Source organism: Nanorana parkeri, unplaced genomic scaffold, assembly GCF_000935625.1.
Source record: "Nanorana parkeri isolate BGI_ZX_2015 unplaced genomic scaffold, ASM93562v1 scaffold194, whole genome shotgun sequence".
Lineage (NCBI taxonomy): Eukaryota > Metazoa > Chordata > Amphibia > Anura > Dicroglossidae > Nanorana > Nanorana parkeri.
This window is the reverse complement of record NW_017306462.1, coordinates 1,716,892-1,731,308: the sequence shown is the minus strand read 5'-3', so window position 1 is coordinate 1,731,308 and position 14,417 is coordinate 1,716,892. Positions and strand designations below refer to the sequence as shown.

At 41.4% G+C, this 14,417-nt stretch overlaps 1 protein-coding gene across 5 annotated transcripts in view; it reads left to right on the top strand.

The window, feature by feature from the left end:
- Positions 1–507: 507 nt before the first annotated feature.
- The window catches only part of GRIK1 (glutamate ionotropic receptor kainate type subunit 1), a 160,426-nt gene continuing 146,516 nt past the window's right edge, over positions 508–14,417 (top strand). For all 5 annotated transcript variants that reach the window (XM_018555371.1, XM_018555374.1, XM_018555373.1 and 2 more), the window contains exons 1-2: positions 508–671; positions 2,575–2,832. In XM_018555371.1, the coding sequence (XP_018410873.1) occupies positions 542–671; positions 2,575–2,832 (388 nt within the window). In that variant the 5' untranslated portion in view covers positions 508–541. The remainder of the gene's footprint in view (positions 672–2,574; positions 2,833–14,417) is intronic.

Sequence of the window (14,417 nt, the reverse complement as noted above, 5' to 3'; positions counted from 1 at the left end):
ATGGTGCAGCTCTTTAGGTACAGGGGAGGCTTTAGGGGGTAGGGGAAGCTCCTGGAGGCCCCCTATAAATGTGGGGCTCCTGGACAATTCCACAGTTTGCCCACCCCTAATGCTAGCCCTGCCAACATTGTATTAAGGAGGTTATAAGCTGTATAAGCTCCAATTCATGGCTGAATGGAGCAGCAAGGGAGATAAAAAAAAATGGTAACAACTTGCAGCCAGTTGGGCCACGAACATGCTGGCATGGGCAAAGTACAAGTTTATTCCTGGGAAAAGAACAAAATTGTTATAGGGCAAATGAGACATGCTGTAATGGCTTTTCACTTCTCTGGGTCAGCTGGTAATGGAAAAGATTTATTTAAGTGGATCTTTCTGTAGTAGCCATGTGTTTTTTTTTTAGCTGACTAAATACTGTATATAGCTGGGGTGCATGCTTACTTTGACTATTTTAAGCATAGTTCCAGAACATCAATAACAACTGCTGGTTTATCTCTGGTTTACAGGAGGTATTTTTGAGACGCAGGAAAATGAGCCGGTAAATATGGAAGAACTAGCTTTCAAGTTTGCAGTCACTAATATCAACAGAAACCGAACATTGATGCCCAACACTACATTAAACTACGACATCCAGAGAATCAACTTGTTTGACAGCTTTGAAGCTTCCCGGAGAGGTATGTCTAACTTACCAAAGAAGTGCAATTTCTATACACTTTAGCTCATTTCATATATCCAGGTTCATCAGTTCGTTTGCAGATATAACTGTAAAGGTCCATTCAGACCTATCCTGTCCTTTATTGTGCATTATCGCATGCAGCGCACCACAGTGGACCCCAGTACCTAACAAGGCATTGCAGTGGACTGCAACACAGATGCATTGGTGATTCATTGGTTTAGTTTGCTGTGGTGCCATTTAAAGTGAATGTCACTGCACTGCAGTATGTAGGTTGTGGTAACAGCAGTCTGAATAGATGTCCAATTCCTGTTTCTACCCCCTGTGAACTACACGGAGATCATAAACTAATGTAAGTTTCCTTTGGATGTCTGATGAAGGTTTTGAAATAGAGAAAAATATAAATGAGTCTTTGACTTTAATCCAAGTTAAAGTTAACCCCAATCACAAGGTTAAAGTGTATCAAAAGTATGCTTCAAGAGATTTCCCTCTAACTTCCTGTTGTGTTTTCAGGACAAGAAGTGAAGGAAAATCTCCCCAAGGCTACAGAGATGGGAAAAACCTAACAGCTTTTAAAGTAGTATTAAATGCTTGCTCCCATGATAGACTATCCTTTCAATACAAATTAGTAAACTATTTTAGTCCATAATGGGAGCAAGTCCGGAGCGGTGGCTACTTTACACAACACACAGGGACCATGGTGAACAAAGTAGCCACCCACCAGAAGCAAGGACAATGTCAGCACAAGTTTAGAGATGATTTGAAGAACTACAGACAAGCAATAGACAAATAAGATAAATTTTTGTTAACAGTTAGGCTGCGTTCACACCTGGGCTCAGCAAGTGAAATGCCATGAATCCCTATGGGCATGGTTCCCACCTGGGCGTATTTCAGCCCATGGAACCCGTGGGGCGTTTTTCAGCGCGTATCCATTGGTATTCCCGAGTGTGGTTTCGGGGTTAACAAAGCTGTAACCCCGAGCCACACTCTGGAATACAGCGTAGGACTTACCTTGTCCGCGATCCCCACTGTGTCCTCCGGCCGCTGACAACTTCCGGGTTCCGTCCCTTGCAAGAGGCCACGTCGCAGGGGGGTGGAACCGGTGGGAAGTTTAAAGTTATTTTTTTTTTAAAAACCCCCAAAAAGATAGAGAAAATAAAGGAAAAATACTTTTTAAAAATCATACCGCCAGGGAGGTATAAAAACGAGCGTCGAACGCGCGTTTCACTGAACGAAAAGACGTGCTAAAAAACGAGCAGAAAAAAACGCGCCTATGGTACTTAAAGGTGCCTAAAGGCTTTTTTAAGATTTAACTTCTGAGTGTAGTGTCACTGTAAAGAATCAGGACACTCAAAATTGATTTCGGGTTTTGGTTTCTTATATCTTTTGGATTCTATCTTGGTAAGATCTCAGTGCTGAGTTTCTAGGTCTCAATGCCTACTGTGATTATTGTGACCCACACTCACTGATGGATTTTTTAAAATTATTATTATTATATAGAAAGTAGCAGCATGGGAAGATGGTCAGGGATACCCAAAGCCCCTAAATGGACAGGAACATTGCTGGAAATTATGGTAGGAAGCACCATCCCAACATATCTTATTAACACTGGGTGAGGGGGCGAATGCCCCCTGCCCCACAGCCCAGACCCACCATCCACCACCCCAGCAGTAGGCCCTGCCAAACAGCAAATACATATATTGCTTCCATTGCAGAGATAAGAGAAGCAGGACATGAATGGAAAGCTTGCCTTTTTCTTAAGTTCTGTAATAGCAGGAGGCAGCAGAGATACTATCGGTTGATCCCAATGGACATGCTTCTTTTTTAACCTCACTAACTATGTAGTGTTAATCTCAGCATAAATAGATATAGGTAATCATTATTTTCTTTCTTTCTTCCCCTAGCATGCGACCAGCTGGCTCTTGGTGTGGCTGCATTGTTCGGGCCATCACACAGTTCCTCCGTCAGTGCGGTCCAGTCTATCTGCAATGCTCTGGAAGTTCCCCACATCCAAACCCGGTGGAAACATCCGTCGGTGGACAACAAGGACACATTTTTTATTAACCTTCACCCCGACTATGCTGCCATCAGCCGAGCTGTGCTGGACCTGGTCTTACACTACAGCTGGAAGATTGTGACCGTTGTGTATGAAGACAGCACAGGTATGTTATAAGATGAACTGGGATTTGTTAATTTAACCTGACTATGAAATTCTATACCATATTCACTGGCTATACAGATAAATTGGCATATTGGCATTGCTCATCACGGTGACCTCTGGAGACCATGCTTTTCAGAATGTGTTTGATGAAGGCTTTTCCATCAAATCGATCCTATACCTTTGTCACTAAATTAAAGATAGGCCTGTCCTCTAGTTAGAATCTCTATGGGCTTATTTAACAAGGCACGGCATTGAACAATGATGTACCGTAGCTATAGCAACCAGTCAGTTCACATGTGCTCAGATCAGAGTAATGAGGACAGTTTGAAGAACAGCGGTGGGTAACTGCACTTTTCAGGCCCCCTATTTTTTTTAAAGGGAGTGATAGAAAACTGGAGGCTGCCATTACTGAAAATGCTAGTGGTATGGCTGTCATGTTCAAGTTTACCTTGGTCTTCTTTAGAAATCTAAATATTCAGATATTATATTGTGCAGGGTTACTTATTACAATTTATATTTAGCCACTCAATTAGGTTTACTTACTTTGTTTTAATTCCAACTCTGGTCCAGCTTGAGACCAAGCTCTTGTCCAGCTTGAGTCTGACAGTTGCTCCACTGGGATCTGTTTGACCTCTTGGTCACCTTCCAGCTTCACAAATTGCATAAGAGTATGAAATAACAAAGTATAACGTTTTTATATTTAATACTGGTACAGTGTTATTTTGTACTATTTGGCACACTTAGGAACTAAGACTCAAATGTGTGTGGTCAAGCACAAGACAAAGCAAATATAATTATTTTATAAGTAAGTTTCATAGTCATGTTAATTAAGATGCATTCAGATTCTTGCATAGCCTAAGCGTCACTGGTTCTCTTTAAGCCAGGTATGGACAGCACAGAACACAGATGTCTAAGGAGCTAGGTATCTTTATATTCAATATGTACTATTTTCAGTTTCCCTTCCTGCCTACATCACTGTAATTGCTTCTTTTTATGGGCACCATCTAAATTAACTTTATCATGTAGGTTACAAAACATTTCAAGATGCATCTCCTCTTTTAATGTGATGTCCCTTATAGAGTGTAAAAGCCTCTTGTAGCTGACTAGTCTCAAGAGTGCCTGCGGCTTCCTTAGTATTAAGGATTGGTTACCCTGATCCAATCACTGGGAGGCCAAATGCATTTTATTGAGTCTATTGATTGACATCTTGTTAATGCTGAAGATGGTTCATCAAAATCTGCTATTTCCAGTTCTGTTTCCATGTTACAAAAGCTCTTGTAGGCAATGATGGAGTTATTGAAGTGCGGGAACCTTGTTTTCCCCAGTATGGTTTTGTCAAACACTGCAGGTCATTAGAGTTCACTTTTTCATCTCATAAGAAAAACATTTCATAGATGAATCCTATATGTATATATAATAAATGTAGTTTAATGCTTAGTTGTTATTATATATTTGATTTTACCTTTATGTGACTAACATTTGCAGACAGTGTTGGCTTTTGGCAGAAGGCATGGTTTGATTGCAGCTGACCTCCATTAAAGTAATTTGGTCCCCTGAACAAACAGTGCTGAAAAAAGGGCAAAAATTGTTGACAACATATGGGCCACAGTTGGGCAATTATGACAATCCGCAGGCAACAAACGGACAATATTGACACTATGGGGGGAACCTCATTTTTATATTCAAATATTTTTATATTTTTTTTAGGGGGGGGGAGTTTAAAACTGGAGTAGACAGAATCTGGAGCAGCTTCAGATTCTATCTGCTCCAGTCTTAAGCTGGCCACACACCTTACAACCATCACAAGACTTTTGTCTTGCGATGTTTGTAAGGTAATTAAAAAAACATACGATCTGCCCATCTTGGACAGGCAGATCGTACTTGTGATAATCGCAAGTGGGGCAGGCTTCCGATGACCGTAATGCTGAACGGGCAGTGTGCGCTTGCGCACACCGGCCCGTGCGGCAGTTATCTCACGATCATGCTACAAACCAGCCGGAAATCGTACGATTCGGCTGGTTTTCGAACATGCTCGAAAGACAAAAGTAGAAACGGATGCACGCCTTCCACACACCTTGCGATATTCGTACGATTATCGCAAGGTGTGTAGGCACCTTTAGCAAAATTCCCATCTCAGTCTTTTTTCTGCAAACTATGTAATGGAAAAAAAATGTTGTATGCCCTGCAATGGGGCATGTCTTGAGGGACTACTTATGGGTCGTGCTTAGAGTGCAGGATTATCTGTACCTTTAGGCTTCCAAGATGTAAATATGTCCTTGGATACCAATTGTTATTCAGAAAGGAGATTTATTTCCGAGACTCAATACATTAGTGACTTTGTTCTACCACAAATGTCCTGGTGATAGTTACTCCATGTATATGGTTACCTTATATGCTTAGCTCTCTTGTATTGCAGTGCTGGATACCTGGGCGCAGTTCCCACTAGTGACTCTACCCGTATAGAATCTGTATATTCTTCATCTGTCCATCCTTATCAGTTTCCTCCAAGTGATCCTATGTCCTTCTATAGCTCAAAAACCTACCACTAGGGTAAAGGAACCATGTTCTGTGTGACGTGTGTCGGGGTGCCAAATGCCAACCTCTCCACCTGAAAATGCTAGTTGCCATGCTGATCCAGTCAGAGCCGTAGCTAGCTCCTTTTGCGCCTAAGGCAAGAACAGAAAATTGTGCCTCACGCCACGCACACGCCGGCCCTGGCTATGCTCCCTTTCATAAGTGTGTAGATAGGGAGTCCTGACTTTGCCTGCTGCATGCTTCCTCCAGGTCAGTATTGAGGTGAGAGGCAGCCAGGCAGCTAACATTTGTTGGATGTAAGCATAAGCATTGTACCTATTTCACTCAGTACAGGTTTCTTTTAACGGTGTTCTTCCCAAATTGGCACATGTGTGTTTATGTCTGTGATTGGGACATAAGGCTGGTAGTCAGATTCTCACACTTGCATCTAGGGTTGCCACCTTTTCTTCAAGCCAAACCCGAACACTGTAGCGCCTCACGGCAATTTTTTGGTAAAGTACACTATGCACATATTTTGTTCTGCCCGGCGCTCACTGCCCGCCGCTCACCGCTCGCTGCCCGGCGCTCACCGCCCGCCGCCAGGTGAGCAAGTCTGCCGTTTGAATCCTGTGTACGGGTGGGAGCCCGCCTCCCACCCGTACACAGGATCCGAAACCCGTACTGTACGGGTGGCAACCCTACTTGCATCACATTGGTGCAAGGCTCTTGTTGCAGAGGTCGAAGGGTTTTAATTTTTGTATATACTATGAGAAAATAGAATCTAGTTTGTAGAGGCAACCATTTACATTTGTATTTTTTTTTTAGACTGCACAGTGCTGCTCCATTGCTCTGTAATGTGCTTTATCAGTGTGCTCCATATTGAAAGCACAGGGTTAACAGTTCACAGCTGTGCTCAGGATCCGCTGATAACCCCAGTGTCTTCAGCTGGGAATAACTATAATAAAGTTAAATTGCCCCCAAGGATCATTTTTAATGCTCTCCTTTTATGTGCAATTCTCCTGAAGAAATGAAATGCAGCACTCTTCTCGGTCTTCACATTCCTGTCTTCATGTAGTTATCGTTGAGGAGCTGGGTGATTAGAACCCTCATTATTGTTTATCTAATAAAGAAGACCGAGATTAATCCTGATTTACTGTCACTCACAGAGTGGAAAAACTCTTCAGCTTTTTATTTATGCTCTGCATTAGGACTCAATGACACTCACACCAAAAACCTGTGTGGGAATGTCGCAATTGTACCGCACAAGTTTTAAAGGGAAAGGGTCGGGGGTCATCTGTGAGCACATATATTATTTTTGTTATACAAATAAACTTTAAGGCCAGGTTAGAACGCTTGTGGTGCATTAAGAGATACACGTTGTAACGACTGTTACATCATGCATTAACATGCATTGCTGCAGCCATTTATTTTGAATGGGCTGCCATCACACCCCATCACAGCCTGACCCTTTTTTGAGAATGCAACACACAATATTATGAGTGGCACCACACCGTATTGAAGTGGGACAGCGTTTCTGCTCCCTGTGTGTCCCACAAAAAGAAAATCTGTACAAATATCAAGAGTAAACCATTCTTTTTCATTACTGCCATTGCTGCTCACCATCACTCAACCATATTATTTCTATTTAAAATAATTACTGCACAAAATATATAATTATATTAAGTCATCAAAGTTCACTCCATATAGAGAATTAGCTCTGTAATTACTAGCAAATGTGCACTATGAATACTACTGCAAGGCAGACAGAGTCAGCAAAACGTTTAGCGCTATTAAAAATGGGAACTTTCAATAATAGCTTAAAGGGAAACAAAATCATTTACAGTGAGTTGTTTTATTAAGCTAACAGTCAGCAGTTTTACAAGCCAAATAAATATTTTTTTATGTATACAGAAAACTGGTATTTACAACGAGGCTAAGTGGTACCGTATTTAAATGCTTGCTCTTATAGGTAAAACTACAAGCATGTTGTAGAAACTTTTTAAAAAAAATGACATTAAAGTGAAGTGACCTAATAGCTACAGTTTGAAGTTATTGTACGGGGAAAAAAGGAAAATATGAATCATTGTAAGTGGGAGGTGATAATGTAGTATTGTACACTCCTATCAAGTCACTAATGTATGCCAAAATGGTGGTGTGCAGGTACACAGTGGATTATTAAGATTTACTAATTAACAGTGCACCTGGTAGAGATAAGCCTAGACTTGGCGCAAATCCAGTTTGCCTTAGTTTGCCCAAGGCTGCTCAAAACTGTGACCGTCACTCCTCACCCCCCGTCCCAATGGTTGTGATGGGAGAATTCCCTGCCCTTGTGATGTAGAGCTGTGGGCGGAGAATGCGCCTCTCCTCTCCGCCAAGAGGAAGTGGTGGCAGTCACAATTTTAAGCAAGCTTGGGCAAACTCAGGTAAACTGGATTCACACCAAGTCCAGGGTCATCACTAGCAGCTGGTTGCTCAGACCTGATCTGCTTTCGGTTAGCGCTAACCAAATCATGCGAGAAGCTATACAGAAGGCATGTTCACTGAGACCCCATTCACACTGAGCTACAAGCTTTTTCAGCGCTGATTTGAGCTGAGCAACATTGAGCTACATTAAGCTCCAGTGCACATTTTGTCACTCTACGTGGCGCTTCTTTTGGCAGTCTATCAAAGTCTACTTGGGCCAAATCGAAAAATAGCTCATGTTCAAGCAACAAGCTTCAGCTACAAGCTACAGGTGACATTGAGCTGCAAGATGTGAACATCTCCATTGAAATGTATTGGAAGAGCAACATTGAGCTTCATTTTTGAGCGATTTTTGAGCGGAAATCGCACTACAAAACACTCAGTGTGAATGGGGTCTGAGCAATGAGGAAGGCTGATCTAGACAATACAGGGGTATACCTGGTGTGTTCTCATTGTCTCCTAAGCAAGTATGAGCAACTATCACCTTAGAAAGCTTTGTTGCACACATGACAGGTGCAATTGAATTTTGGTCTCTAAAGCTAAGTAAACTTACAGATGGAACTGTACACTTTAAATGTGCGTGGCTCTTCTAATGAGGAAATCATTATTTTTACTGAAAACATTTATATTTTGCCTTTTTGTTAATATAAATTATTCCGAGTGTATGGCTTGTATTCCTCTAAACATGTAAGATCGTTAGAGGAGAATGCAGCCAGCTCCCTGAGATCCTCATCTGGCAGGTTACCAAGGAGCATGAATGAATGGAATCACATGTAACAGACAAACATAAATAGACTTGGCATTTATCTAACAGGCTATTTATATGAATTTACCCACACAGCAAAGCAGAAGGGCTTCATTAGGAACAGGCCACTTTAATAGGTTTAAATGCCTTAGAAGAGAGCAAAATGTACCATTAAATTCATTAAGCCCATTTACTCTCTGCAAGAGCAAAGGCACCAACAATATATTTCCTTCTATTTGAAAGAAAAATAGCCATAACTACGAACCTCTACACTGTACTCTAGGGGGAGTACAACTGGCGAAGTCAATGACAGAAGGATCTGGGTGTTATAGTAGACCATAGACTCAATAATGGCACGCAAAGTAGAGTTGCAGCTTCTAAAGCAAGCAAAATGCTTTCTTGTATGCTTTCTGCCCCTGTACAAAGCATTAGTAAGACCTCATCTGGAATATTCAGTTCAGTTTTGGGCCCCAGTTCACAGCCTGTGAGGACGAGGGGCCTTAATGCAAGTGCAGGACCCGTTGTTCGGCAAACGTTGATGCTTAACCTGGAGAAGAGAGCACAGCTGAGTGGAGGCCATGGGGAGAAAGGCTGCACTGAGAGACAGTAGGTTTAGGGTCAGAGTGTAGAAGGTTAAGATTAAGGGTTAAGTTCAGGGGAAGGACATGGAGTTAGGTGGTAAGATTAGGTTAAACAGTAAGAGTCAATTTTTTTAAGAGTTAGGTTGGGAGTAAGGGTTAGGTATTAGGGTAGGCAAGGTGTTAAAGGTACATTTTAGAATTTGGTTAGGGCTTCAGTTCATTGTTCGGAGGTACTGTAGGTTGCATTTGTTAGAATACACATTATTTTATCTATTGCAATAACCCCTGCAGTATACATTTTGGTCAGTGGATGGCAGTGTTTATAAGTTCTGTTATATCTATTGTATATACTCTGTTGTATTGAATGAAGCTGGCCCTACACCTTACAATTATCTGCAGATTTTCTGTGGTCAAATGGAAAAGGTGCAACAGATTCCTCCATCTAAACATAACTGTGCGGATGGAGTAATCTCCACCTGGGCCAATCTATTGCACTTTTTCCATCTGACCACAGAAAATCTGCAGATAATTGTAAGGTGTATGGCCAGTTTAAGGTAGAAAATAAAGCTGTGGCTTCCTTCCTGTTTTCCAAGCCATGTGCAGCATGCATATCAGACTGTGTGCTTGTGTTTCTCTGTGAGGCTGTGCAAGAAGTTCCAACAGTATTATACATACATTGTAAGGCATATGTCAAGGTTAAGGCTAGGTTCACACCTGCACTGCACCCGGAACGCGTGTCCCGGGAACGTGCGGTCTTGTACAATGCAGGCAGCGATTGCCACGTGGCCCTATTGATTTTCAATGGGGTGACATCTGCACGGCAATCGCAGAAAAAAGGTACAAGAACCTTTTTTTTGTGACATATGATGTGCGGCTGTTTTAGCTGCAATCGTGTTCGGAAGCACAGGCGGGAAACCGCGCGATCCGCCCAGCGTGACTGGGGTGCCATTAAAAAATAATAGCACCTACAGCGCTATAGGTACACACCTTGTCGACTCCTGAACGTGCGGCAATCCGCGCGGAATAGTGCACGATTGCCGTGTGGTAAGGTGTCGTCTAGGTTTGAACCTAGTCTAAGTGGAAGGGATGGTTTTGTTATGGTGAAATTAAAAGAATAACCTATCTATCTGACCATGTTCATGTTGCACTCATATTTAGGGGGTAACATGAAACATGGTCACATTCCTCAGCCCACCACCACACTTAACTGAATTACCGAGTTCTTCTCGCAACAGGCTCCTGTTTAGTTTTGAATTCAGTGCCTGAACGGCAGCATCATCCATTTGCAGAATTTGTGAATGAAAAGGCTACAAGTCTCATCTGCCACTGTGGCAGAGGGACTTGTAACTCTCAGTGGAAAGTGTGGTAATTTAACATCACTGAAGGTCCATACCTCTATACGGACTTGGGGCCCGGGGGAACAGTCTTCATATGCATGTGCATTGCACCCTCAATCTACTAATTGTGATTGCAATGCTTTGCAGGCTCCAATGCAAAAAATGAGTAAATGCACACATTTTTTTATCAATGTCATCAATTGTTTTTTTCCCAAAAGGTGAACTATGAATTTAAGTGTTAAGAATAGGTGATAGCTGAGGGTCCATAAGTGATAAGTGAGAAATGTAACAAATTTGAAAGCCATTTGTTATGCAATATTATTGCTTAGTTTAATGTTTTCCAAAAATAATTTTTCATTTTTGTACTGTGCACTTGCATTTTCTAACTTTCAAAAGAAAATGTGACTATTACATATGCCTTTAAACCCCCGCATCTCATAGTCAGAACTTGAGCTTTTCCAGATATAACCATGACTCAATGAAAGCTTTATAGTAAAATTGTGACTCCATTCCCTAGCAGGTTTTATGCTAATCTTATACATCTCTGTGCTTGATCTCCCCTGGTACTGGATTAAGTTTACATACTGGTAGTTTCAAGATACAGCACAAATGCTGAAAAAACTCCTAGACCCAGCTGTCATACTTTTTCATAGAGATTTTCCAAGTTCTCCTAATTCCTCTGCCTCTAAGCATACACATTGTGTATAGAAATTAAAGAAAATGAGCTCCATGCAACATATCTTTAAGATTAGTGAGATGCTAGGGTAGTGTGACCACATATATATGACATAGAATCAGCATCTCATTATCTCTCGTACATATTGCAAAACACATGTATCTGTCCAACTGTGCAGAAGGGATTCCGTCTCTGGCCATGACTAGGGCATTAAATATGTCTCTTCAAACAGCCAGGCCACCACTCCACTCCCACAGTTTCTAAAATTAACTGAACACTTGATACCAATTGACATTTAATAGCCATGGCAGCCTTTTATTTACAAATGTATAAAAAACAGAAATAACATGCTGAGTAAATGGAGCCAAAGGTACTTTTGAAGGCACTTTTACGTAAATTTCGTATTTGCATAACCTATAACATAGGACTTCAGTCACGGAACACAGATTAGAAGACAATTGCACCATTACCAGCAGGTACAACCACCAAACCACTATTTCACTGGCAATCAAACATACATATTAAGGGGCACTGTACCTAAGATGGGTCTGTACTCACTTTACATATGACCAGAATGACTACCTTCTAGGACCTTGTAATTCCATCAGTTGCTAGGACTATCTTCTCCTAATCACCAAAAAAGGTCACCTCAACAATGAAACAAAAAAATTAACAAGGGGCAAGTGGGTGGGAAGTTAGCACTACTAGCAGTCATCTCCCGACTGAATAACGTTTGATCCCACCGACGAATCCGCCTCGGAAGCCTCTCCTGCTCCTCTCCACCCACCAATCATGTAAGTACACATCACTGTGTTATTAAAACTGTTAACTCCTCATTGTCCCATTCATTTTAAGCCCAGTCATGTAGGCCCCACACCTAAGGCCTCCAGCCTGTGCGTAGAGGTGTTCCTTTTTGGTAGCATTTGGCAGGTGTGTTGTCATTCATCAACATATGTTTCTGCTTCTTTTATAAGGTAATATCTGGGAAGCTAAAGGTATTTGGTGCACACAAAGTAGATGTATATCCTTTGGGACTGTTAGGGTATATAATTCAGAAAAATGTTTGTGTCTGGAATTCAGATTTAAGCTGTTAATATTCTGTGATGGTTAATATTCCTTTGCTCCACTGTAAGACAATTCCCAGTACTTTATGGATTTTTAAAGATGGTCTCTTGGGAATATTTTTCTGCCATGAAATATTCAATCATCACAGTCAAGTGCACGCAGTAATTCATTACGTATTAAAGCAAATCTTCATTCCTCTTAGGCTGATTGAATTTAATCTTTGTATGAAAGAAGTCCCAGTTCTGTTACTAATCTGTAAGATATTTGCATGTGTAATTGACAATGTAGTGTGCTCTAGAATCAGTTACATTTGGCAGATCCTCACAGGACATCATTTAAATAATGAGACAGGAGATAAAAAAAAAAAGCCCAGCTGTATTATTTTTTTCCATAGTAGTCCAATGTAACAGGGTCTATCGCCTATGGATTTATTTTCCTTTTAAGGCCAAGAGTTTGTAGACACCTGACTATGACACTTAAGCGCTTGTTGGATATTCTATTCTAAAACTATGGACCTTATTATGGAGTTGACCTCTCTCTGAGGCTATAACAGTCTCCACTCTTCTGGAGAGGCTTTCAGAAGATTTTGGAGAGTGTTTGTGGAATATATGCCTGTTCAGCAAAAGAGCATTTGTGAGGTCACGTAGTGATGCTGGACGAGAAGATCTGGCTAATAATGAGCGCTCCAATTCAATCCAAAGGTGTTCAGTAACGTTAAGTTCAGGGCTCTGTGTAGACCGCTCGCGTTCCTCTACACCAAACTCATCAAATCAAGTCTTTATGGAGCTGACTCTAAACACAGGGGCACAGCCATCCTTGAACAGAAAAGGGCCTTCTTTAAACTGTTGTCACAAGGTTGGAAGTGTACAGTTGTCCAAAAATGTCTTTATATGCTGCGATATTAACCTAACTCTTCACTGAAAAAAACTAAATTCAGTCATTTGGACAGCTGTCCACATACCTTGTCCATATTGTAGGTGTGATGCTCTGGTGTCCACAATACGTTGGCCACACAGTGCGTTTATGTTTCCTTTAAATGATATCATAATGTATTCTATATGTCAAATTTTCCATTGGAAAATTCACATTGTCAAGTTATAAAATGTGTTAACATGAATCAGATGTACTGCGTGTGTATAAGTGAATTTACAAGTATGGCCATGTGACATTATTTCTTCTTCTGATGGTAATTGCTTGGTGCTTTGAGATGTCTATAAGCAGAGGTGCCATTTGAGGTTTACTATTTGGGTGACAGAATACTATTTCCAAAAATATCAATATAAAAAATATTAATGCTTATAATGGTTAAAGTGAACCTGTCCCAAAAATGGCAATTTCAGCTGAGCATGTGCTGAACAACTGCATAAACTGAGATCTATCCAGCTGAAAGCCCAACCCTGGGTGTTATAAAATAGAAAATGCAGCTCTAGCAGCACTACTCAGCTCCTTTCCAGCATGGCCCTTGCAGTAATTCCATTCCAACCCTAGCAGGGCTATTCACAAAAGGGTGAAGAGTTTGGAGAAGGCAGAAGAATTGACCTGGTACAACATAGCTGATTTGTAAAAATTCTTCAATTCAGCTCACTTTCCAGTTTAGCTATGTTGTCCTAGGTTGTTCACTTCTCCTGCTAGATTTTCTCACGATTCTGGGTTGAATGATGTTAGGCATTATGTAGCGGTAAGACTGAGAACATCTTGTGAGTGCAGAGTATAATGGATCCACCCACTAACGGAGCGCCAGCACAGAGCCTTGCACTCATAGTGCAATGATGCAGAGAGTGCAGAGCCATATTAACACAGACTGGCCCAAGGCAGGGTAGCGAATCGGGTATCCCTCATGGAAAATGTCCGAACATGAACATACTTCACAGCTCACCCCAGAAGTGAACAGTCTAAAGTGGCTTGGCATTCCATTGCCATGCGTTGTCATGTGCCAAATTGTGGGTGCATTGAGGTGTACCCCAATGCCCGTTATACACATGTTAACACAATACACAGGAATGGAGAAGTGTGAATCCAGCCTGAAGTAATATTCAAAGCTTACATTCACTTCTAGAAATGATACTTCCTGGCAGTCTGTGAAGCTGTCCATTCCATTGAAGGACCTTTAGGGGAGGCTTAGAAGGGAGAGAGACCAAGCTCCATTTTACAAGAGTATTTGAGATTTGACTATAACTTCAGCTGCCTGCTGCTCATATTCTCAGC